The 25,664-nt window shown below is 38.3% G+C and overlaps 1 protein-coding gene across 11 annotated transcripts in view; it reads right to left on the minus strand.

Moving 5' to 3' along the window:
- Tasp1 (taspase 1) overlaps positions 1 to 25,664 on the minus strand; it is a 255,934-nt gene that overhangs the window by 72,727 nt on the left and 157,543 nt on the right. For 9 of the 11 annotated variants that reach the window (XR_013050795.1, XR_001579049.3, XR_013050794.1 and 6 more), the window contains one exon: positions 8,450 to 8,560. The exons of 1 other annotated variant lie outside the window; for it this stretch is intronic. Coding sequence is in view for 6 of the 10 variants with exons in the window: in XM_006983677.4 (XP_006983739.1) it covers positions 8,450 to 8,560 (111 nt within the window). In the remaining 4 variants the exon portion in view is untranslated. Of the gene's footprint in view, positions 1 to 8,449; positions 8,561 to 25,664 lie in introns of those variants that run through there. One more of the 11 variants, XR_006071506.2, reaches the window with a different exon arrangement.

A 25,664-nucleotide genomic window follows, 5' to 3' on the forward strand; every position in this document is an offset into this window, starting at 1 on the left:
GTCTACTCTCTCCATATTTATTCAATAAAGTACTCGAAGTTCTAGCAAGAGCAATAAGACAACAAAAGGAGATCAAGAGGATACAAATTGGAAAGGAAGAAGTCAAACTTTCACTATTTGCCAATGATATGATAGTGTACATAAGTGACCCCAAAAATTCTACCAGGGAACTCCTACAGCTAATAAACTCCTTCAGAATGTGGCAGGATACAAGATTAACTCAAAAAAAAAAAATCAGTAGCCCTCCTATATACAAATGATAAAAGGGCTGAGAACGAAATCAGAGAAATATCACCCTTTACAATAGCCACAAATAATATAAAATACCTTGGGGTAACTCTAACTAAGCAAGTGAATGACATGTATGATAAAAACTTTTAAGTCGATGAAGAAAGAAATCAAAAAAGATATCAGAAAATGGAAAGATTTCCCATGCTCATGAATAGATAGGTGTAGAAGAATTTCTAAATGGTCTTATTAAATAAAAAACATGGAGCCAGAATTTGGGTTAAAGCCTTAGAGAGATCAGGGAAATACGGAAAGCCACCAGTTAACCTCACCTCACCAACTCCACAGCTTCCCAAGAGCACAACTTTCTTTCTACCCAGGCTTATATGCCTTGCTTTTCTGCCCTCTTATCAGCTCTTGGCCCAGCTACCTGACTTCCTCTTCCTACACAGCTCAGTCATTGTCTGTCTATACAAACCTCCAGGCCTCTATGGTTGTTACTGGGATTAAAGGCGTGTGTCGCCACGCTTGGCTCTGTTCCCTAGCGTTGCCTTGAACACACAGAAATCCTGCCTGCTAAGGGATTAAGGATATGTGCTGCCTGACTTCTTTGTTTACTTAAAACGGTTGGCCTTTTCCCCTGACCTCCAGGCAAGCTTTATTTATTATCACACAAATAAAATATCACCACAGGTAGGATTAGCATAGTAAAAATGGCAATCTTACCACAAGCAATCTACAGATTCAATGAAATCCCCATCAAAATCCCAAAACAATTCTTCACAGATTTGGAAAGAACAATACGCAACTTCATATGGAAAAACAAAAAACCCAGAATAGCTAAAAGAATCATGAACAATAAAACAACCTCTGGAGGCATCACAATCCCTGACTTCAAGCTCTACTATAGAGCTATAGTAATAAAAAGAGCTTGGTACTGGCATAAAAGCCGACATGTGGACCAATGGAATCGAATTGAAGACTCTGAGATTAATCGGCACACCTATGAACACCTGATTTTTGACAAAGAAGCCAAAATTATACAACTGAAAAAAGAAAGCATATTCAACAAATGGTGCTGGCATAACTGCTTGTCAACATGCAGAAGATTGCAAATAAATCCATATCTGTCACCATGCACAAAACTCAAGTCCAAGTAGATCAAAGACCTCAACATAAATCCAGTTACACTTGATATCAGTAACTTGATAGAAGAGAAAGTAGGAAGTAATCTTGAACTCAGTGGCACAGGAGACTGTTTCATAATTATAACACCAGTAGTACAGACATAAGGCAACAATTAATAAATGGGACCTCCTGAAACTGAGAGGCTTTCATAGGACACAGTCAATAAGACAGAACAACAGCCTACAGAATGGGAAAAGATCTTTACCTACCCCACATCTGACAGAGTGCTAATCTCCAAAATATATAAAGAATTCAAGAAACTAGTGTGGTTGATCTATTGTGCATCCCCAATAAACTTATCTGGGAGTCAGAGAACAGAACAGCCATATATTAAACATAGGTTTAGGCAGTGGTAGCACACACCTTTAATCCTAGCATTCAGGAGGCAGAGATCCATCTGGATCTCTGTGAATTCTAGGCCACACTGAGAACAGAGCTAGGTGTGGTAGCACACACCTTTAATCCCAGCACTTGAGATTTCATGTCTTGCTTGGGAAAGACACACATCTTTAATCCCAGGAAATAATGGTAGTAAGCAGAAGTGTATATAAGGCATTAAAACCAGGAACTAGAGGCTTTTTAAGCTTTGAGGCTTTTAGCAGCAGTTCAGCTGAGATCCATTTGGATGAGGACTCAGTGGCTTTTAATTTGAGGAAACAAGATCACCTGAGGAGTTAGCGAGGTGAGGTTGGCTGTGGCTTGTTCTGTCTCTCTGATCTTTAAGAATTCACCTCAATACCTAGCTCTAGGTTTGTTTTTATTGATAAGACTGTTTAAGATTCATGTTACAAACTAGACATCAAAATACCAAACAATCCAATTTAAAAAATGGGCTACAGTGTTGTGGTATGTTTGGTATGGCAAATGTGTTGCTCTGATTGGTCAATAAATAAAACACTGATTGGCCAGTGGCTAGGCAGGAAGTATAGGCGGGACTAACAGAGAGGAGAAAAGAAAGAACAGGAAGGCAGAAGGAGTCACTGCCAGCCGTCACCAGGACAAGCAGCATGTGAAGATGCCGGTAAGCCATGAGCCACGTGGCAAGGTATAGATTTATGGAAATGGGTTAATTTAAGCTATAAGAACAGTTAGTAAGAAGCCTGCCATGGCCATACAGTTTGTAAGCAATATTAAGTCTCTGTGTTTACTTGGTTGGGTCTAAGCGGCTGTGGGACTGGCGGGTGACAAAGATTTGTTCTAACTGTGGGCAAGGCAGGAAAACTCTAGCTACACTACAGAGCTAAACAGAATTCTCAACAGAAGAATCTCAAATGGCTGAAAGATATTTAAGGAATTGTTCAACATGCTTAGTCATCAGGGAAATGTAAATCAAAATGACTCTGAGATACCATCTTACACCTGTTAGAATGGCTATGATCAAAAACACTGAAGACGGCTTATGTTGGATAGGATATGGAGCAAGTCCTCCACTGCTGGTGGGAATGCAAACTTGTACAGCCACTTTGGAAATCAGTATGGCAGTTTCTCAGAAAATTGGGCATCAATCTACCTCATAGAGCTTTCATCCAGTGACTGAAGGAAGCAGATGCAGAGATCTATGGCTAGGTGTCAGGCAGAACCCCAGGAGTCCAATAGAGGAGAGAGAGGAGGGATTCTATGAGCAAGGGACATCGAGATCATAATGGGAAACTGTACAGAGATGGCCAGCCAAAGTAGTGGAAACCCATGAACTGTGGACCAATAGCTGTAGAGCCCCCATGGGACTGGACTAGGCCCTCTGGATAGGCGAGACAGTTGTTTAGCTTGAACTATTTGATGGATTGGGATCCATCCCTGGTGCATGAATGGGCTTTTTGGAGGCCAGTGCCTATGGTGAGACACTTTGTGCAGCCTTGGTGCAGTGAGGAGGAGCTTGGACCGGCCTCAACTGAATGTACCAGGTTCAGCTGACTCCCATGGGAGACCTTGTCTTGGAGAAAATGGGAATGGGGGGTGAGTTGGGGAGGGAGCTAGGGGGCGGGAGGAGAGGGGGATCTGTGATTGCTATGTAAAATGAATAGAAAATTTCTTAATAATAAAATTTTTTTTAAAAAAAGATACGTTAAGTGGCCAGATATGATGGTGTAGTATAATCTAGTGGTTGAGAGGTTATGAAAGAGGATTAGAAGGTCTAGGTCAGGCTTGGCTACATGAGACCCTGTCTTGACAAACACCAAGAGAAGGGAGAAGAAGGAAGGAGGGCCATTGAATGAAGGAGACAACTATGCTGCTATCTTGTCTACATACTTATTTAAAGTGCTCATGAAATAGATAGCTAACTGATTGAAGATTATGAAAACGTAAACCTTTTAGCAATGATTCTTTCTGACAAAAAGAATGAGATCCAGATGAACACACAGAGTTATTTGACTTGATTATCATATAAAACTTTTCTATCAATATTGCAATGATAGTCTTTAAATTGGTTTTCACAAGTTTTTAAAATATATATATAAAAAGCAAAAATAGAAGAATTTCATATTTCTAAAAAATAAAGAAAGTTGTCATTAACTTATTTTAATCACTTCCTGAGAAGATTTCAACCATATCACTCCACATAGGAACCTGATGTCCTAACTCAAAGTCTTAATACAGAATTTTAATTGATATATCATTTGATGTATAACTGTACTTTTACAAGTAGTTTAGATGAGTCTATGAATTAATCCAAGGATCAAGTAAAATTTTGGAACATGAAGGAGTTTTGGGAACCTCCTCATTCTCCAATAAAGAAAGAGAACAAAGACAACTTTTTTTTAAAGATAGAAAGCTAATTATCAGTGCACTAAAAGAAGAACTCAACCTCATTCCTTATAGTCCAAGCCTCCACTAAATCCAATTTATCTCATTCCAAGGACTTTGTAAGAATCACATGTACTTCCTGAATTTTCTTATTTCCTAATCCCATGTCTAAATCATCTGATTAAAAAGAATTTCAGATTTATGGACTGACTCCAGTAAAGAACCAAGAGAATTTAGTATGGCCAAAGAATTTTTAAATGTCCTCTTACCTAATGTTCTTGATCTTAAAAGAGTGAAATCATTGAAGTAACTTGCAACAAGGGATGAGACAGAAAACTAAAGAGGACCAGCTGTCCCGAGGCTTAGGACATTCTTCTATATTTTACACAGATTTACAGAACAAATCAATACTCACTGGCTAACAAGATGGCTTTGAGGGCAAATCCCTGGATTCTTCTCAATTAACTTTAACTATCAAATAAGCAGGATCAATTAGCTGAGCTCTATAAAGTGCCTTGCTCCTTTCTAATACAAGGAGTTTTTAAGATGGGGTTCAATAGGCACTAACAATAGGTTCCCAGAGGCAAAACTGCTCAACATGATCAGCAATTTTTGAAAGTTACACAAAGGAAGACTAAAGCATCAGAAAAGACTAGCATTTAGGGAGTCCCTAGACCCAAATTGGAGTTCAATTAACAGTGACTTTGTGGCTTTAGATTCAGCAGTTTCCTTCAGGTCATTCTCAATAGATACAAACTTATCGTGCACTATTATTATATACCAGTCACAGGACTTCCTTTTTTGGGGGGTAGGGGAGTTTGAGACAGGGTTTCTCTATGTAACAATACTGGCTGTTCTGGAAATCACTTTGTAGACCAGGCTGGCCTTGAATTCATAGAGATCCGCCTGCCTCTGCCTCCTGAGTGTTGGGAATAAAGGTGTGTGTCACCATCGCCTGGCTTGTCACAGGACTTCTAAGAAGTTAGCTTTCAAGAACCTCTATTTTTAAGTTCTTACATTTCTTCTTATTGATGTCCTCAGACTACAATGACAATAAATCATATATAAATCAAATGTTACTAAGCCAAAATTAATTTTCTTTAAAAACAGCATTCAACACTATTAATAAAAGACTTAAGTCTGACTGATAGATCTGAGAACTCAACAATGCAACCAATCTTTTCTGAAATTCACTATTAATAGACCTCAAATCATATTCATAATTTATTCGTTTGTATGTCCATATCAAGTAGCACTAATTAACAGAGAGAGAGAGAGAGAGAGAGAGAGAGAGAGAGAGAGAGAGAGAGAGAGAGAGTACAATAATCCAGATGATTTGAAACCTTGGATGTTTTCGAGGCCTTCATAACCTTAGCATAAGCAAAGTAAGAAAGCAAGCTGAAAAGATGGCTCAATGGCCAAGAACACACGTGGTGCTCTTTCAGAAGACATGGGATCAATTTCTAGAACACACACACAGTGGCTTACAACCATCTGCAACTCCAGTTCTGAAGGATCCAAGGCATTCTCCAGGCCTCTGTGTGCACCAGGCACACATGAGGTGCACAGACGTATACACAGGAAATACACCCATAAGAAGAACATAAGAAAACACCTGTTCAAAATCCCTTCCTTGTGAAATAAATTTTCCTTTGGTTAGTCATTCTATTTTCCCATAAATAAATACAATTTTTCTGAGCATAATCTGTCACTTTCTCTGTGTGTGGCTGAAAACCTCCTTCCGAACAGAGCATGATGTTTTTAAAAGATCAGGGTAACAACTTAGGATTTTGAGGAGGTCATTCATGTTTTAGTCCCACACTAGGGTCCCTTCATTTTCCCATCAGTGAATCCAGCTGAATCAGGCTTCCTCCTTCGAGCTTCTTTGCCGGCTTTTGAAAATTCTACATTGTAACAAATTCAGAGGGCAAAGAACTTGGGGTAGGTAAAGCCTAGATTATTGAAAAAGCAATAGTTTGGAGAAAATACTTGCTTAGCCTGGTCCCCATAAGAATCCTTAAAATAGAGATGGGAATTGATGTGTGATTTGTGGGAAAACTAAAGGTTAGTCACTAGTAAGAATTTCTGTTACTCTTCCTGAGCTGATAGAGGTAAAGGAAGGGGGAAATGAGACAGCAAAACAGTCCCAGCTAGATTTGGAGAAATCAAAGAACAGAAGAGACCTGTGCCTCCTTTCCCAACACGATATAAAAGGAGAGAAACTGATGGTGAAGTTCCCCACTCCAAGGCACACTCAGAACAGCAAGATGCTCTACAAGTAAAAGAGGAAAGTCTGATGTGACCTGACTATCCAATAAAGTAGCCCAGAGGTTCCAGGCTCCCTGACTGAACTACCAGGGCTCACTGAAAAGGCTGAGAGGGAACATGTAGCTGAGAAGGTGAGTTGCCTGTCACTTGAGGATCTGTGCTCAGTGGTTGGTGTGTGGGCTACGGAAGCCAAAAGCTACAGCTACCACAATTAATTAAATGGTGACAAAGGCCTTATTGCCTACAAACAGGTGGAGGCCAAGTCACATCTTGGTAGAAGTTAAGAGTTAGAGGAAATGTGTTGCAGAACCAGAGTGTCCCTCCACACGGATTCCGGAATACAGATGCTCCCTGAAACCCAGGTGCCACCAAAAAAGGAATAAAATATCATAGTACAAAATAGTGTGTGTGTATGTATATATATATATATATATATATATATATATATATGGATCTATAAAATAATGAGCTTATGTAGCTAGTAAAAAGGTGAGTCAACAACTAAAGTTAGAGAAGATGAGAACAGCTATAATATGGACCCCTCTCATAAGTTCCAGCACAGACTGGGGAAGAGTGGTGGGATTGGCAATGTGGGTACAAGGTTACCTAACAGAGTCTGCCTCAGCTACAGGCCCAGAAAGTGTTTCTCTACAACCATGCACCAGGCCCAGTGATAACCCTTCTACAGCCCTCAACATAGAAACTAGAGCTCAGTGGACTGAACACAATTGTCACTCATGACTCTCTCAACAAGTTCCTGCATCCCAGAGGGTCATCTGCCAAGCAGTCATTCCTTCTGTAACCTACATGCTCTGAAAACCTTGCCCTCCCTGACCCAGGGAACCCACTGCACACAAGTCACCCACAGCTCAGCATCTGCGGCCTTTCTGAACTCTGAAGCATGACCTATTCAACTCCAGATTGATCTTATCCTGACCCAACCAGCAAAGTTCAGCTATCTGATGGCCAATCTACATCTTCTCCAATGGAATTTAAAATCCCCCAAGTGTGTTCTAAGGAAACTTTCATCCCCAGGGTACCTGTCTTAGGGTTTCTATTGCTATGATAAAACACCATGACCAAAAGCAACTTGGGGAGGAAAGGGTTTATTTCAGTTTACAAATCTCCAGTCATGCTCTATCACTGAGGGATCAGGGTAGGAACTCAAGCAGGAACCTGGAGGCAGGAACTGAAGCAAAGGCAACGAAGGAGCACTGTTTACTGGCTTGTTAAGCCTACTTTCTTATACAGCTCAGGACTACCTGCCCAAGGATAACATTGTCTACAGTGGGCTACACCTTTCCACATCAACTATCAAATAAGGCGACCCTCAGCTGTTGTCACGTTGACATAAACACATGAGCCAGCACAGTAGCAAACACTCTCCATGTATATTCTAGTTAGAAAGTCTTCCTTGTTAGACTGCACCCATGTAATCTATTATATGGTTTCTAAATCCTGATTCGAACAGGAGTGCCACATCTACTTTGTCTCAAAACCTAAGTGGACCACTTTTTCCACTGATGGTTTCCTCAACTCAAACAAACAAACAAGGAAATTTCCCTCCTTCATCCTCAGATTATTACCCGACACATACATATATGCACTTCTCGTTAGAGGACTGGGCAAATGTCCAGATAGGATTCCATCTCGACCATGTGCAGTGCACGTGGTAAAAAGGTGAGAAGGATACAATGAATGTTTCAACTGCATTTCAAACATAAAGCATTTCAAGCTACAGCACGTTGTCCCTTGAATTTTTTTCACAGAATATCATTTTAGTACTTGTCAATTTAATGCTAGATAATGTCTCAGAATCTAAATGCTAAATTAGTTAAATAGCTGATATGCTGTAGTAGCTATTGTGATAGAATTTCTGCTTACAAACAATATTAACTGAAGGTCTAACTATACTAGGCAGTGAAAAGTCTAGAGGCTTATATGGGAAAATTGATTGCTAATGTATACAGCTCAGGGAAGTTCTCTAATTTAGAAGGTGTCTTTTTCTCAAAGTTCCACTTACTGATAAACTTGTTTTGCATAGTCTCCAACAGAGCTTGGTGAGCATCTTCAGCTTGTAAAGCGTGTGAACATTCTCTAGCCAGTATGGTGCGTACAAGATGCTCTCCACATCCTACAAGTCCAAGAAAAACAACAGTTGAGGAAAAGCAATACTGAGTGCTTTGCTTGTCTCAATAATATAAAACATTCTTACACACAACTTATGAAGCAGTTATGTAACAGAACAACTCAGTGAGGGAATGAGATGACCTCTATGAACAGTCTGGTAATTTTAGTAATGACATCCAATACAGTACAAAGAAACATGCGACTATTTAATCTCAAAAAAACAGATAAAATAAAAGAAATCTCTCTTTCAGAGGAATAATTTACGTAACATGGGAATGAAGATTCTGTACCTAGGGTTCTGTCTCATTCCCACTAATGAGTACCTACAAACCACCCTGTTGGGTGGTCTTATTCTCCCATTTAATAAGTGGTTCCTACAGTTGTCAACCATTTTCTTTTTGACACTCCACTTGCCTGGGTGGTTGAAGAGAAATGTTAGCATCTCCAGAGGCAATCTAAATCTCTCCCTACCTACTGTTCAAGAAAATCATACACCAAAAGTGTGAAGGGGACCTAAGAAAATAGCACCTTTCTGACATTCTTTCATACTCACATAGCTTTTAGGAGTAAAGTCTCTCTGTAGTTTTAAAGAAAAAGTATATTCTGGAACTCAAGAGATGGTTCACCAGTTAAAAATACTTGTTCATACAGAGAACCTAGGTTTGGTTCCCAGCACCCACAAGTGTCTGTAATTCCAGACTGATATTGGTACTGGACACACACATGATGCACATACATCCATGCAGGCAAAACACTCATACACATAAAACACAGAGAAGGAGGGAAGGGTTGAGGAAGAGAGTGAGCAAGAGGGAGGGAGGGAGGGAGGGAGGGAGGGAGGGAGGGAGGGAGGGAGGGAGGGAGGGAAGGAGGGAGGGAGGGAGGGAGGGAGGATGGGAGGATGGGAGGATGGGAAGGAGGGAGAAGGAGGTGAGAATTTTAACATGAGGCAAACTTGGACTACTCAAACACACTTTAAGTAGGCTCAGGCAGGTTTGCACTAATTAAGAGTTATGAACAGAAGTTCTATGGCAGTAGCTACTGCAAAAGTGGAGTCAAGAAGCTAAATTTAAGGATTGGTGAGTTTTAGAGCATTTCTTGGAAAGGAGCAGCTTTCTATCTACAAGAAAAAAATTTAAACATTTAACCCTTGTATCATGATCTACACTTCTGAGAACCTAAAAAACAAGCATATTTCAAGCCACCTTCAAAAAGAACTCCATAGAAGAGTATCTAGGATTTATTCACAGTCCCAGCAGGACTAGGCACAACTTAACATTTCTGCAATTTTATACATGCACATGTGTTCCACATAACACCCATACATGTTGGGGAAAAGCAGGTAAACAAAGGAGGGTCTCAACAATCATAATAAAACTTGGACTAAAACAGCTAAATAAAGCAACCACTTTTACTTTTTATTTTAAAATTATTCATTTTTATTTTAAATATGTGCATAAATGTATATGCACCACATGCATACATAGTGCTGAAAGGCCAGAAGAGATTGTTACATCTCTTGGAACTGGAGTTGCAGACAAATAGTATTGAACTATCTGGGGGTGCTGGGAATTGAACCCATGTCCTCTTAACCACTGAGCTATCTCTCTCCAGCCAGAAACCACTTCTAAATAAGGGCAATAACTTCTTTTTTTGGTGGAGAGAGAAACTTCAGTCTATAAAATAAATGAAAACTAAATGATACTTAGCTCTTTCCTGGGCAGTATTACTGTAATGAGAATCAAGTACTACTGATAAATCTTCAGAAACATTATCTGTAATAACCATTAAGCCACGTTGTTGCCTTTCATGTCAGAAATGTCCTCTTCACACATACACCTTTCCCTCTCTGTTCACTCCTCTCCAATTATCCCGTTCCTAAGATAAACATGCACATGTGCATATTATATATACATATACTATGTATAATCATGCCAATATACCAACAGTTCACATAAGTGTGAACACAACTTTCAAGCTGTCTGATATGGAAATGTCACTTTTCAAGATCTCTTTGTAAATATCTACATTTAGACAAAACTCCCTATGGAATTTAATACAGAATTTTATGGGAAGGATTATATCAATCCTTATTTTGTCCAGCACTATTTGTTTTATAAACAGAAAAAAATGATAAAAGTAATAGTTTAAAAAAATGATTGACACTGTGTGAGGACATTGTGTTAAGGTTACAAAACCCCATAAATTTTAATTTCCTTTGTGCATATATTTGATGTGATAATAATGAAATGTTATACTTTAGGACAATAGTGACAGTTAGAAAATGAGCATATTATATGAATATTTAGAAGTTTACATACACATGCCTCAAGTAAAAGAGCTAAACCACACGAAGTTATAACACTACATCAAAAGTTCACATGTGTCAAGAAGACATTTTCCTCTCTTACTGCAGTAGAGTATAAAGGATTTCCCAACAATTGAGTTTTACCAGGAAACTATTAAAATTCTGATTTATAATCTGACATATTATTACCTTAATGTAGGGGTTAGGACACCAAAACTTTTCTACCATGGATTCCGATTAAGGAATATTAGAGTTTTTACCTAGTAAATACCAAAGTTTCTTAGAACATGCTGCAACAGAATTGAATTGTGACTCAAATGTTATTTAACTTTGAGTTTCATCCTTTACTCATACACATGAGAAATACATTTTCACTACATCTTTAAAAAAAAAAAAAAAGACTTATCTCTTTATTATGAGGCCCCTTTGATTTGCATCCCTTTTCATCTGTTAGGAGAAATCCCCTCTGCAGATGGTCCTCTTGGATGAAAGTGTCAGTGAGCGACCACTTCAGGTCCCCAAGGAGATCTGGCTTCTAGTAGATCACTTATTCAGATACTGAATATTCTTTTATTTATATTTATTTATGCTGTGGAATAATTCTTCTATACACTGTGTAAATTATGCTGTGGGTGATTTAATAAAGAAGCTGACTTCCCAATAGCAGAAAGGATAAGGTTAGGCACTAGTGGTATGCCTCAAAATGTTTCCTCTCTGGTTAGTAATCTAGGATAACTGTCTGCAGATCTCTGCCTGTTACCAGCTTCCAAAATGTGGGCCTGACCTTCAATTTTTTTCCCCATAACCATCCAATCAACCATTCACGTGTTACTAAGCTGCTTTCTACTAGGTGAAGTATATTAACAGCTGGCTATTTGTTATAATATTTATTATATTATCAAACTTCTACAAAAATTATCAGAGTCTGCCTGGCTACAGAGAACTCACACAACTATAATACCAGCTGGTCTGGATGTCAATGTCCTGATTGAGTTTTCTAGGGCACAACTTCAGAGATTCACATGGTAACCCTAGGCATTTCAAGAGCCTTTGAGAAACAGTGCCTTGCATAGGCTACCTCCTGATAATTATAACCCTCAGCCAGTTTCAACTCACTGTTTCCCAGTGTGCTTCATGCTGCTGAGATTCCCAGTGTACTCACAACCTTTACTGTGGAATAATAGCCTGTTGTATAGATTGTTTTCACTGAATGGAAACATTTCATCCTCTAGAGAGGTTCCTTAGGACTCAGGAAGTAAATAAAACTCACAAGTCTCATGAATTAGTCAATTAACGAGTCTCAGGAAGTTCCTGGAACTTAAAAAAAATTGGCAAGTCCTCTCCCAAAATTATATGAGCAATAACAACTGCGTAAGAGAGGAGAATCTCTCCTATCCATGCAGCTATCTGCAAGTCATTCATCTCCAAGAACAAAACTTGTGTGAATGGGTACCCATGATAAAACAGCCATTTCAGTGATCCTGCTGATTTTGAGTCATCCATGTTCCTGTAAGCAACCTCTTCACCAGTGTTCATATAAGCAATCTCAATAAAATCAATGATTCACTGCTGTGGAATAATCCTTTTGTACTCTGTGAAGATTTGTTGCTGTGATTGGTTTAATAAAGAAGCTGACTGGCCAATAGCTTAACAGAATAAATTTAGGCAGGAAAGCCAAATTCAGAATGCTGGGAAGAAGAAGGGCAGAGTCAGAGGGGTTGCTAGCCAGATGCAGAGAGGGCAGATGAAATGATCATGCCATGCTGAAAGGAGGAACCACCACATGGCAGAGCATAAATAAGGAATATGGGTTAATTTAAAATGTAAGAGCTAGTTAGTAATAGGCCTGAGCTGTTGGCTGAGCATTTACAACTAATATAAGGCTCTGTGAGATAATTTGGAAGTGGCTCCCAGGACATGAAAACTCTTCCTACAATTCACCATATTGGACTTTGTTCTGTCAGTGGTTCCTTATCTTGTATGAATAAATTTTTTTTCATGTTTCCCCAGAAAAGTCATACAATTACTGCCTCAACAAAAGAGAGCTAGAGACTAGTGGCTATATGCCCACTGCAATAAGTGTTGGAACACTCATGTACAGCTCATCCATGTGAGAATAATACAGTTACAGGGGTAATCCTGATATGACTGTTTCCACGTGTGGCATGTGATTCTTTGTTCTAGTGGTGGTTGAATGCTTCCTGAGATGGGTACTATCAGAGCTGAGCTGTTTGAGCAAGTGGCTGACTACCAAGGTACTGAAGTCTAGCAATCAAAATCCCCCTTTGGCTCACCTAATTAACATGCACAATTAAAAGTAAATACCTCATTCTAACACAGGGTTTCCCATTTTACCTTTATAAGCCACCATTTGCCTATGGGCCAAGTCTGTCTCCTCTCTATCCAGAGGCAGTCCTTTGTCCCTCCTGAACAGGGAACCTGCTAACCAACATGCGTAACATGTGTACCTAAATCTAATTTCCAATGCCTGTACACGACTAAGTATGAGAAGCAACAGCAATCCTGTGACCAAATGACAGTATATATAAGCATAAAGACTTTTCCTTTAAGGAAGGTAGGGCAACAAGGACAGGCATGGTTAAGAAGAAGCATTGCCAGATTGTATTGCTAGCTCTAATATTCTCCCAAGAATATCACTGACATTTTTAAAAATTTAAAAATAAACACTTGTTTAAATGATTGTAATTGGACTCTCCTTTTTCAGGCCACCTGCATCCTTACTGCGTATAATATAAAATTACTGTTTAATCATTTTTGAGTATACAGCTGTGCAACCAACAGCTTTATGTATCTCCTGAACTTTTTCATTTTCTCACACTGAAACTCAATTTTAAAAACTAGTTTCTTGTTTTTCAACTCCCCATTCCTGGAAACCATCATCCATTCGACTTTCTATCTCAAAGAAATTGACTACTTTACTCAAAGAATGGTGAAAGTAAAGTGAAATTAACTCAGTCGCATCTTAGTTAACTGTCCTTAGCCAATTTTCCCTGCTCCTACCCAAGATACAGGCAAGTAAAATGCAGTGACTAAGTGCCATTACGAGCACACACACACCCTCCTTTTTTTTTTTTTTTAAACTTTTGTGACTGGCTAATTTCACTTAGCATAATGCCTTTAAAGCTCATCCATAGAGCATGTATCCAGATTTCCTTCCATATGCCCTGTATCTATCAAGTGTCTTAGTTTGGGTTTCTATTGTGAAAAGACACCATGACTGCAACTCTTATAAAGAAAACATTTAACTGGGGTGGCTTGCTTACAGTTTCAGAGGTTCAGTGCATTAGCATCATTCCAGGGAGCATGGCAGACGTGGTGCTGGCTACATATTGACTAGAAGGCAGCAGGAAGTTGACTATCTGTCATACTAAGGAAAGCATGAGCAAAAGATACCTCAAAACCCTTTCCCACAGTGAGACACTTCCTCCAAGGACACACCACCTAATAGTGCCACACTCTTTAGGGGCCATTTTCTTTCAAACCACTACATTTCACTCCCTGCTCCCTCCCAAGGCTCATAGCCATACCATAATGCAAAAAAAAAAAAAAAAAAATACATTTAGTCCAACTTCAAAAGTCTCTATAGTCTATAACAGTTTCAAACTTGCTTCAAAGTCCAAAGTCTCTTCTGATACACATGGCAATCATGGCAATCTCTTAACTGATCCCCAAATAAAAGTCAAAATCAAAAAGCAGATCACATACTTCCAACGTATAATAGCACAGGATATACATTACCATTCCAAAACACAGGAAAGGGAGCATAGCAAGGAAACACAGGACTAAAGCAAGACAGAAAACCAGCTGGGAAAACTTCAAACTCTGCAGCTCCATGTCTGATATCAAAATGCTCTTCAGATCACCAACTCCTTTCAGCTTCTATGACTGCAATATACTTCTTTCTTTGGGGCTGATTCCACTCCCCGACAGCAGCTCTCCTCAGCAGGTATCCCACAACTCTGGCATCTAACATCTTGGGTTTTCCAAGGCAATCCAGGCTTCAACTTCACAGCTTCATGCAATGACCTCTCTACTAGACCTCCACTCAGGGACACCTCTGACCCATGCCTAGACTCAGTCAGTGGCTTTCTTTAGACTCAGAGGCAATTCTACAACTTGTTTCTTCTATGCTTAATTCTAAAGCCAGAACTACGTGGCCGAAGTTGCCAAGTTCTGCTGCTTACTCTGGCTGGAACATGATCCCTTCTGTTCAATTACATCTTTACCAGCTTTCTGTCTTTTACTGCCTAAGCTTAGCTATCCTGAAACTTGCTCTGCAGACCAGGCTAGCCTCAGACGCAGAGATTCACCAGCCTCTGCCTTCCCAATGCTGGAACTAAAGGTGTGCCCCACCATACTTGGCTCTAAGATTTCTTTAGTTTCTTTCCACAAGTTGGAAACTTTGCTGGGTAGGATCTTAACCTGAGGTTACCACTCCCTTTATTCCATTTCTTAATGTGTTTATCTCCTTGAATATAGAATTTAGGTCCATTCTACTTCCTGGTGCTTTTTTTCTCCTCAAAATTTACTTTTACTAATTTACCGTGCTCAGCTTGCTCTTTTTCATTATAAATCTTATAAACTAAGATTAAGCATTTGTGGCCTAATGCCCTCTTAATCTATGACTGTATATCACTTTGTTGGTCAAAAAAAAAAAAAACTTCTAGAAAACAACACACTACAGTAGTGGCTCTCAACATGGGGGTCGATGACCCTTTCACAGGGGTATCCTAAAACCACTGCAAAATATATATTTACATTATAATCCATAACAGTAGAAAAATTACAGTTATGAAGCAGCAATGAAAATAATTTCATGGATAGGGGTCACCACAGCCTGAGGAACTTATATTAAAGAGTTGCAGCATTAATAAGGTTGAGAACCACTGCACTAAAGGAAAGAGACTTTGAACTCATTGCTGTAGCTGAAATGTGTGATTGTGAGGCACCAAAAGTCACACTGGCAGCAACACAGGCACATTCACTTTAAGTGAAGGTGTTTTTTCAAGGGAGAAGTAAAATATCAATAACATAGTTAATTGTTTCTAACAAATGACTTTTTTTCCAATTTGTTTGCTAAAAGAAAGTAAATGATAACAGATAAATGATTTATGTTGCATGAAAGGGAAAATCTCACATAATTAAGGATCTCATACCCATTTAATGAGTCACTGCATCCCAGGTATTGTGTGCTTGTTTAGAATCCAGAAAAACAACACAGCAAAATCCTTAAGAAACTACAATACTTACGCCGGGCGGTAGTGGCGCACGCCTTTAATCCCAGCACTCGAGAGGCAGAGCCAGGCGGATCTTTGTGAGTTTGAGGCCAGCCTGAGCTACCAAGTGAGTTCCAGGAAAGATGCAAAGCTATACAGAGAAACCCTGTCTCGAAAAACCAAAAAAAAAAAAAAAAAAAAAACTACAATACTTACTAGTGTCTTTAATTTTTCCCTCATCAAAATGTCCCCCATATCATTCCCTTAGTGAATGCTCAGCCTTCCATTCCAAAGAGATCTACATCTTTACTCAGAGAGAAAGGTCAGGTTCCAGATTCTATTTAGAAAATGCCAGCCTGTACAATGTTTCTTTGGGGTCTTCATATTCATTCTCTCTCGCTCGCTCTCACTCTCTCTCGCTCCATCTTTCTATATACATCATACACACTCTTTCAGATATATAGTGAAGGACTGATGTAAGATTCTATTGGATGGCCTTGGGATGCTTTAAGAATCTGCTATAAAAATCAGAAACAAGAGTATCTATTGCCACAAAGGGTTGTCAATGGAAGAAAAGGGGAAGTTAAAGTTCTCTTCTGGTGTTTTTTTCCTCTCTCCTCATGATATTCTCTGTATTTTCCTTCTATTACAAAAGGTGATTCTCAGCGAGCCTGACAGTCATCTCTATGAGCCTAGAATACAGAAAGAGTCTATAATTGTGGTCTGAGACTATGCTTCAAAGCAAACTAAACTGTCTCACAGGCTATGAATGACCACTTGGATAAAATTTCCATAATTAAAATAAAACTAATAATACGATTTCTCTTAGTCTGACACAAAACATTTCTGTAGATGTTCAGGGACTGTATACTATAATAGTTTTTGCTTGATGTTTACTTCTGTTGCAATTTTCCCCCAGTTTTTACAATGAATGTATTAATCTCCAATGGGCTTACTAAATAACTTCAATATGACATTCTTACATTCACAATATATTCTTTTAATAATTTTTAAAAAATTAATTAAGATATAAAGAATTAGATATTGGGGCATTTTTTAACAAAGTATATGTTAACAGAGTCTCCTTCACCCTCATCTTCCACACCCTAATACTACCCTCAGATAACCCACGCAAGCATGGTCTTTTATGCTCTTTGGTGCTCCACGTATCTAGAATACATGGGGAAAATATAGTATTTAGCAAGGTAATTCAAACCCAGGAAGACAAAAATTGTATGTTCTCTTTTAAATGTTAAAGTGCTTATTGGGCAATCATGAGGACCTGAGTTCAGATCCCCAGAATCCACATAAAATCCAGGCATGGTGGTGTATATATATAAAACAGGCATTGGCAGGGCATACAGGCTGACCCTTAGGGGCTCACTGGCCAACCCAATCCAATTGAAACACAGAGCCCCAGGTTCAGTAAGATACCCTGTTTTTTTTTTTTGTTGTTGTTGTTAAAAAAAAAAACAACACAGAAATTGGAGAAGGACTAAGGAAGATATCCAAGTGTCAACTTCTGCCTTTGGTATGAACCCTACACAACTGAATACTTCCTCACATACATGCATATATCACATTCACACCCAAAACAAAATACTATTTAATTTGAAATAAACAATGCATAGAACAAATGAAGCAAACACTTGGTTTTTTGAAAAGATAAGCTTACCTGAACAAATCAAAAGAAAAGGACTCCAAATAATAAAATTACAAATGAAAAAAGAACCATTAAAACAAATACAAATGAAATTCAGAAAATCATTAGATTGTATCTTTAAAGCAAACACTCCACTAAATTGGAAAAACTAAAGAGGTGAATAAGTTTCTAGATGTATATGACCTAAGAAAATCAAGCCAAGATGAAATAAAAAATGTAAATAGATTCTACAGCAAGCACTGAGATTGAAGCAATAATTGAAAATCGCCCTACCTGGGGCTGGAGAAATGGCTTTTAGAGGTTGAGAGCACATACTGCTCTTGTCAAGTTTGGATCCTAGTACCTATACAGAGTTCACACAAGCCTGTAACTCCAGCTCCAGGATTTGGCCTCCAAGAGAACCTGAACCCACATCTGTATACTTAAACACAAACACACACACACACACACACACACACACACACACACACACACACACACACACACACACATCTTTTTTTTTAATCTCCCAACTACAAAGAGTCCAAGCCCAGATGGATTCACTGCTGAATACACTTTCAAAGAAGAACACTAACGTTCCGCAAACTAGTTCATGAAATAGAAAGGGAAGGAACACTACCACACTCTTTTTACAAAGCTAGTATGTATGACAGAGATACCAAGAGCAGATAAAGGAAAACAAATAATAGGTCAATATCCTTGAAGAACTTAGATACAATTCTCAACAAAATACCTGGAAACTAAATTCAAGAATACATTAAAAAGAACACTCACCACGATCAAGTTCCATTTATGCCAGGAGTGTGAGGATGGTTCAAATATATATATATATATACCAGTAAGTGTTATACATTTCCTGAATGGACTCAAGGATAGAAATTACATGTTCATCTCAACAGACAAAGAAAAGGCTTTTGATAAGATCCAATTTCCTTTCATCATTAAAAGTCATGAAGAAATTCAGATTAGAATGAACATACCCCAATCTAATAAAGGCTATATATATGACAAACCTATAGCCAATATTAACTGGGGTAAAACTCAAAACATTTACACAAAAATCAGGATCAAGAAAAGAGGTACAATTTCTCTGTTCCCACTCAATAATGTACTAGAAATCTTAGCCAGAACAATAAGACAAGAGAAGCAAATAACAGGGACACAATAGGAAAGGACAAAGTCAAGGTATCTATTTGCAGATAATATGACCCTATATGAGATCTTTAAAAAAAAAAAAAAAAAAAAAACTGTACCAGACAATTCTCAGAACTGATAATCAGTTTCTTCAAAGTGGTAGGATACAAAATTAACATTCAAAAGAATCAGTGGTTTTTCTATATACTAATGAAAATATCCTGAGAAGGAAATCAGGGAAACGACTCCATTCACAATAGCCTCAAAGCAACCAAGCAAACAAGAAAAGCCCACCTTAGAATAAACATAACAAAGGATCTAAAGACTTGTACAATGAAAACTTTAAAAACACTAGGAGACAGAAACACCTACCATGCTTAAGAATTACATAATAAAAAATTTAAAAATAGCTATTCTACCAAAACCAATCTACAGATCCAAAGTTCTAGTAACATTTTTCATAAAAAGGAAAAAAAAACTTGAAATTCATATGGGTACACACACACACACACACACACACACACACCACCACCAACAACAACAACAACAACAACACCCTAGATACCAAAAACAATTCCCACTCTTCATTGTAAGAGTACTTACTGAAGATATCACCAAAACTCATTTCAAGTTATACTACAGAACCATGCTACTAAAACCAGCATGGTACTGTCACATAAACAAACAGGAATAGAATATAGAAGCTATATGCATGGCCATTCAACTATGGCTACCTGATTTTTTACAAAAGTGCCAAAAAAAAAATAAATAAACATTGGAGAAGGCAATATCTTCAGCAGCTCAGCCCTAAATAGGACATTTACATCAAGCCCCCTAAGTTCAGGGAGTATCATGGAGGATGGAGAAGAAAGAACGTAAAAGCTGGAAGTAGGGGAGAAAGGCTGTGAAATGCCATTTTCTAGACAAAACATGATAGTAGCCCTCGTGAATTCATGGTAGCCATAGTTACCTGGAAAATTCCTGCACAAGACGAAGGCAATCAACATTCCAGTAAGGGCGGGAGAGGACTGAACCTTACCTCAACAGCTATCAGCAAGTGATAGCTTCTGGATAAGCAAGAGCCATTTTTCTTTCTGGGTAAGAGCCATTATATAATATAATCTTCATAGAGCCTCAAAATGAGATTATCATTTTGAAATGTAACTCATTATCACACAAACTTTTGCTTTGGCAGACTGTATTTCTTCTATCAACTGCTCTAACTTCACTTCTGAGATCAAGAATCCCCAGAGGTGGAGAAATTAAAGATGCATACATAAGAGAGACATATCCTACATTCCTGTGCAGCCAGCACACAGGAACACAGGACCAGCAGCAACAAAAGCCCACATTCAGTAGGTATTACTGGCATACCACACATCTCCAAGGGACACTGATGATATTGAAGTACATATGTCAACGTATAAATGCTGCCATTCACTCTCACTGAAAGTATTGGACATCTGAAAAAAACCTTTCAACACAGGCCTGTTAGAAGTCCACAGGGACAGATAAGTATTAAGTAAAGGCCTTTCCAAATTTAAAAGGAAACATTTGGTACTTCACTTTCCAGTATTGCGACATCTCTTTTTCAACAAAGGAATTTATTACATAGTACGTCACCTTTTCCCTGTCAGAGGATTTACTGCCAATTTTGGAGTTGGGTTACTTCTGGTTTTCAAGCCTGTCTTGTGAAATTACAGAGAGGGCTGCCTTAAAAGTGATAGAACACACATGAGTTCAGTCTTCACAGTGTCCCCTTGGCTATCAAACCTGGAATCTATTATATACAAGAGGAAAACATAAGGAGTTTTATAAAGAGATGGAGTAAGTGGTGAAGATGTCTAAAACAGTCAAGTCCAAAGGTTAGCTCACCAACATGCACAGTGTTTCTCAAATGTGTATTTAGTTCTATTACATAATTCTAATCATGCTTTTAAGTATTTATAGCAATAATATTAAAAAACAACTCAGGCCTTTTCATGTAATCATTGTTTAATAGTAAGTAACCAAAGAGAAAACCATTTTTTACTATAATGCAAAGGTACTATCTCTTCAAGACTGGGGTATAAGTAATGTATGCTTTAAGCTCCATACTTATTCATGAAAGAAAAATATGTCCAACAGTTCTAATTCAACACAGAGGAACATCTGATCTGAGGCATACAATACCTATCCAATGTTATCAATATTAGCAGTTTTACTGAAAAGATGTAACCAAACTACAAAAGTTTTAACTGCCTAAACAATTAGCTACATAAACAGGGAAACTTTTGGTTTTGTGAGTGTGAAACTGTCATAAATTAGAACATGCTCAAAGAGACTGAAACATAAGTAAAAGACTTTCCACTAAAGAAAGTAGTGTCACATGAGAATGTCATAGCTCACACACAGCTGTCCTCCTCCCCAATCTCTATCCGCTGCCCCCTTTGTTAAAATAGCATCTCAGTGTGAGAACTTTCTCATTGTTCACTCTGAGGGCCAATGATAAAACAGGACTTTTATTGTGCTGTTATATACTTAAATTCAGTTTCCTAAATCACAACACTGAAATTGGAGAGAAATGGACAAGGGGAGATATTTTTTCTTCATATGAGAAGCAACTGCCTGCAGCAGAAGTGGGTTTTCCATTGTTATGGTCCCTAAGCGTGGATCAGTACTGTGGCACTCAAGTAAGAAACACATCACATGTAAAAGCACTAGGCGTATCCATACCTGAGAATTCTAGTAGGACAATGGCCATTTAAAAGTAACACTGCGATGCCCAGTTATTTTCTTTGCCAATCGCTTACTTAGATTACTATTCTGTTTGAGAGTAGATCACAGACAAGGGCAGCTCCAGATGTCACTCACACCTGAGGTGAATCACTGGAGATGTCCATGCCTTGTCTTCCTCATTTGAAAACTTAAATGACTTCACGTAAATGACATTAAAGTTTCCACAAGACAAAATATTTATACCTGCAAATACTTTCAGAACTTGAGTAAATTTATACTTCAAATTTAGTTTCAAACAAGGTGTCAAAGTTCATGTCTAAAATCCCATCAATAGGAAGGCTAAGGAAGGAGGTTTTCTGAGACTGAGGCAGTCTGGACTAAAGACTGCATTCCAGGCTAGACTGGGGTACAAAGTAAATCCTGTTTCAATAGAAATCATAATAGTAATTATTGTTGTTGTTATTATTGCTATTATTATTAATACTTCGGTTAAAGTGCTTACGATGGATAGACCACCTATGAGAAAATGCTTTTCAAAAACTGTTAATTAAGAAAAAAATTAAGATTAACTTCAACTATAGAGAATCTTTACAAGGGAAGGGAGAATGTCACAGACTCACTGATTTACCATTAAATAAGCAATTACTATATATCTAGGCTTTCACAAACACTTCATTGGGTATTTGCAATTGACTTAGAGAAGATATATCATCCCTAACTGACAGGAGAAGGGAATTGTTGTCACTAAAATTCCAAGATCCAAATCTTATAGTTAGTTATTGTTTCAACACATGAATAAAGGAGAAGTAAGCAAAAAAAGTCTTCAAAGCCTTAAAAACCCTGAGACTTGGGACTGGAGCAATGGCTCAGCAAGTCAGAGTACTTGCTGCTCTTCCAGAGGACCCAAGTCTGGTTCCCAGTCCCCTTATCAGGCCTAACTCTAACTCCAAGAAACCCAATGCCCTCTCCTGGCCTTTGCAGGCACTTGCACACGTGACATTCACTCACAGAAACACAAACATACATACACATAAAATGAGAATAAATCTTTTAAAAAGAAAACTCTGAATCCATCATCTAAAATCCAATTAATAATAATCTGAAAACAAGAAGCTCAACAGGCACTTCTGGCACTAGGCCTTAGATGATAGGGGGCCTAATTTTATCCACAATGTCCTGGAAACTGTAAGTCCCTGAGCTAAATACCAAATAAAAAAATTAAGATTTTATTTTGCCTCAATGGCATAGTGTCAGCCAAAAAAGTCAAGAGACAATTATAAATATCTAATGTGTAGATGTAATGTAAACTACATGTGTATGCTAGTTGTATGGAATAGGGTCCAAAAGAACGTAAACAAGATCCTTATGCTGTACCATAAATTTAACATATAACTACCAAAACAACTATAAATATGATATAATATCATTAATATCTTTCTTAATGAGTTAAAATTCAGATGTGATTTATGAGGCTGATTTCAGTTTCTTGAAAATTAAAAAGAGAAGTTTGAGTTGATGTTATTTCCCAACAATTCTTCTTCCAATAGAAAGGCGATATAAATCATTTCATCAGTTTTTAAGTTGCACTCAATGCTTAAAACAACATTCAGGCCAGGTGGCGGTGGCGCACACCTATAATCCCAGCACTCGGGAGGCAGAGGCAGGCGAATATCTGTGTGTTCGAGGCCAGACTGGTCTATAAAGCGAGTTCCAGGTAAGGCACAGAGAAACCCTGTCTCAGGAAAAAAAAAAAAAAAAAAATCAGTATTTAGAAGTCACATAAACTATGACAGAAAAAGTCTTAAATCTGCTGTCCAACCACTACTTACAATCTTCTTTAGTCAACTCCCTGGCTGGGGTGATTTGAGGGTACAAAAGGACACAAATGTGCTGATGGGTGGGAGAAATGGGAAGCATATTAAATTATTTGGATCAGAATAAAATTTGAGGAATACTAATATAGAAATTACTCAAAAGTTATCTGATCACAAACTATTAAAACAAATATGTAAATATGTAAGACAAAAACTAGGTGGTCATCTTGAAATTAGTTTTGTAGCAAAGAAAGGGTAGACATTCTTCAAAGGTGTTGTTTGATACTATTCTAAAGAACATTATTTTAAAAAATGATTTCATGTGGTTACATTGCTCTTAACACTTATAGACTAGAATTTATTTACAATTTTATTCAAAATTTAAAAATTGTGCTTCCATACCTCTCCCAGGTTGTGTGTGTGTGTGTGTGTGTGTGTGTGTGTGTGTGAGAGAGAGAGAGAGAGAGAGAGAGAGGGAGGGAGGGAGGGAGGGAGGGAGGGAGGGAGGGAGGGAGGGAGGGAGGGAGGGAGGGAGGGAGTTTGTATGTGTGTGCATGCAAACGCATGTATCATCACCAAAAGAATCCATAAAGTCTCAGGAAATTCACAGAATACTCCATGAAAATTCATTTATCAACTCCATAGTGCTCACAGACCTCAATTAAGAACTCACACAGCTTTGATTTTATTTAAAAATATACAACCATATAGTTTTAAACCTATAGGTAACATGTTTAATTTGATTTGCAGTAAAAATACTGGTGGGACCATGAACTCTGTGTGCCAAAAGCAATAGTGCCATCATCATCAGCTACAGAGTATAAAAATTCTTCAATTAGATTATCATGCTAAAATTGATTTCCTGTTAAGTAAAATACCCGAGGAAAGGCCATGTTCTGGGTGGCTGAAGAAATTACCTAAGGGGAATCTAAAACATTCTTGTTCTTCTTATAAACAAGGAAACAAAGATAGAAATATCAAAGACCATAGATGTCACTAACAAAAGATAGGTTCCAATCCCAGAATATGAAGTGCAGGCCTCCACAACTCATAGAGATTTCTGCTTGTTTGAAGGGAGACTTTACAAGAGCTTGTTATTCCCATCCTAATAGAGCAAGCAAAACAGGCAACAAAACCACAATTTAAAACGTTGTAAATGAAATGAAGACGCAAGTGTATCTCAATGAACATAATTCCCAAAAGTGAGAAGATCTTACTAACAGGAAAGTGGCCTATGACCTCTTTTATTCCTGAGGAAACAGTAAGGAAAGAAGAATGTCTTTGAAGAAGACAAGGAGAAACAAGTTGAACAATAACACCATTGAGTGACAAACCACATTTGGGCTAACGTAAATTAGAATCAAGAAAAGCCCCATATGCAGAGCAGAGCTGAACCCATCTACATTGTTTCCTACATATTTTCAATGAGAGCTCCGAAGACATGGAACACAGGAGAAGTCAAAGAGTTGAACACCCCCAGGCACATCAGAGCTTGGCTGAGTGAAAAGAAGCAGCAAGCTGGCGACTGGAAACAAAACAGGAACTGAAACAAGGAGCCTGTCCAGTCAATGCTGCAGTAGACAGTCTTCACCTAGTACCATGCAGCAGCCACCAAACAGCAGGAAGAGAAAGGCTGGGATAGAACCATCAAAGAACAATGGGTATGATAGCTAGCTTTCTGTTATGACTGTGATCAAAAGCAGTTTACAGAAAAATGAACTTTGTCTTGGGGATTGGAGGCACTGTAGCTGCACATGGCTAGCACTCCCTACTTTCTTTTATGTAGTGGAGCAGGAAGCAGGACCGGAAATGGGGCTAGGCTATAAACTTCAAGGCCTGCCCCTAGTTACTCACTTCCTCCAGTTAGGTTCAAATTCCCAGACATTTTACAAACTCTCAAAATTCTATTACTTGTTGGGATTACTTATTCAAATATAAGACCTGTGACGAATATTTCACATCCAGACTGTAAGACTGATTGGGTTTTGTCCAAGTACATTGCAACAGTATCTCACCCTGAGTGCCTAGAAAGGCAAAAAAACAAGGCCCAAGACCAGGAAGATTGCATCCTTAAAAACCTCCCCCAAAGAAACCAAATGAGCTAGTAGCCAGCTTGTAAAAGACAGAATGAAACAACAAATAAAAGAAGTATCCCATTCCCATCTTGCCCCCCTTCCCTGGTTCAAACAGCTGATAGCTCAGATCTCAATAAAAAGATACCTAGTGTTTTGCTT

Source organism: Peromyscus maniculatus, chromosome 4 (genome assembly GCF_049852395.1).
Source record: "Peromyscus maniculatus bairdii isolate BWxNUB_F1_BW_parent chromosome 4, HU_Pman_BW_mat_3.1, whole genome shotgun sequence".
In the NCBI taxonomy this organism is placed as follows: domain Eukaryota; kingdom Metazoa; phylum Chordata; class Mammalia; order Rodentia; family Cricetidae; genus Peromyscus; species Peromyscus maniculatus.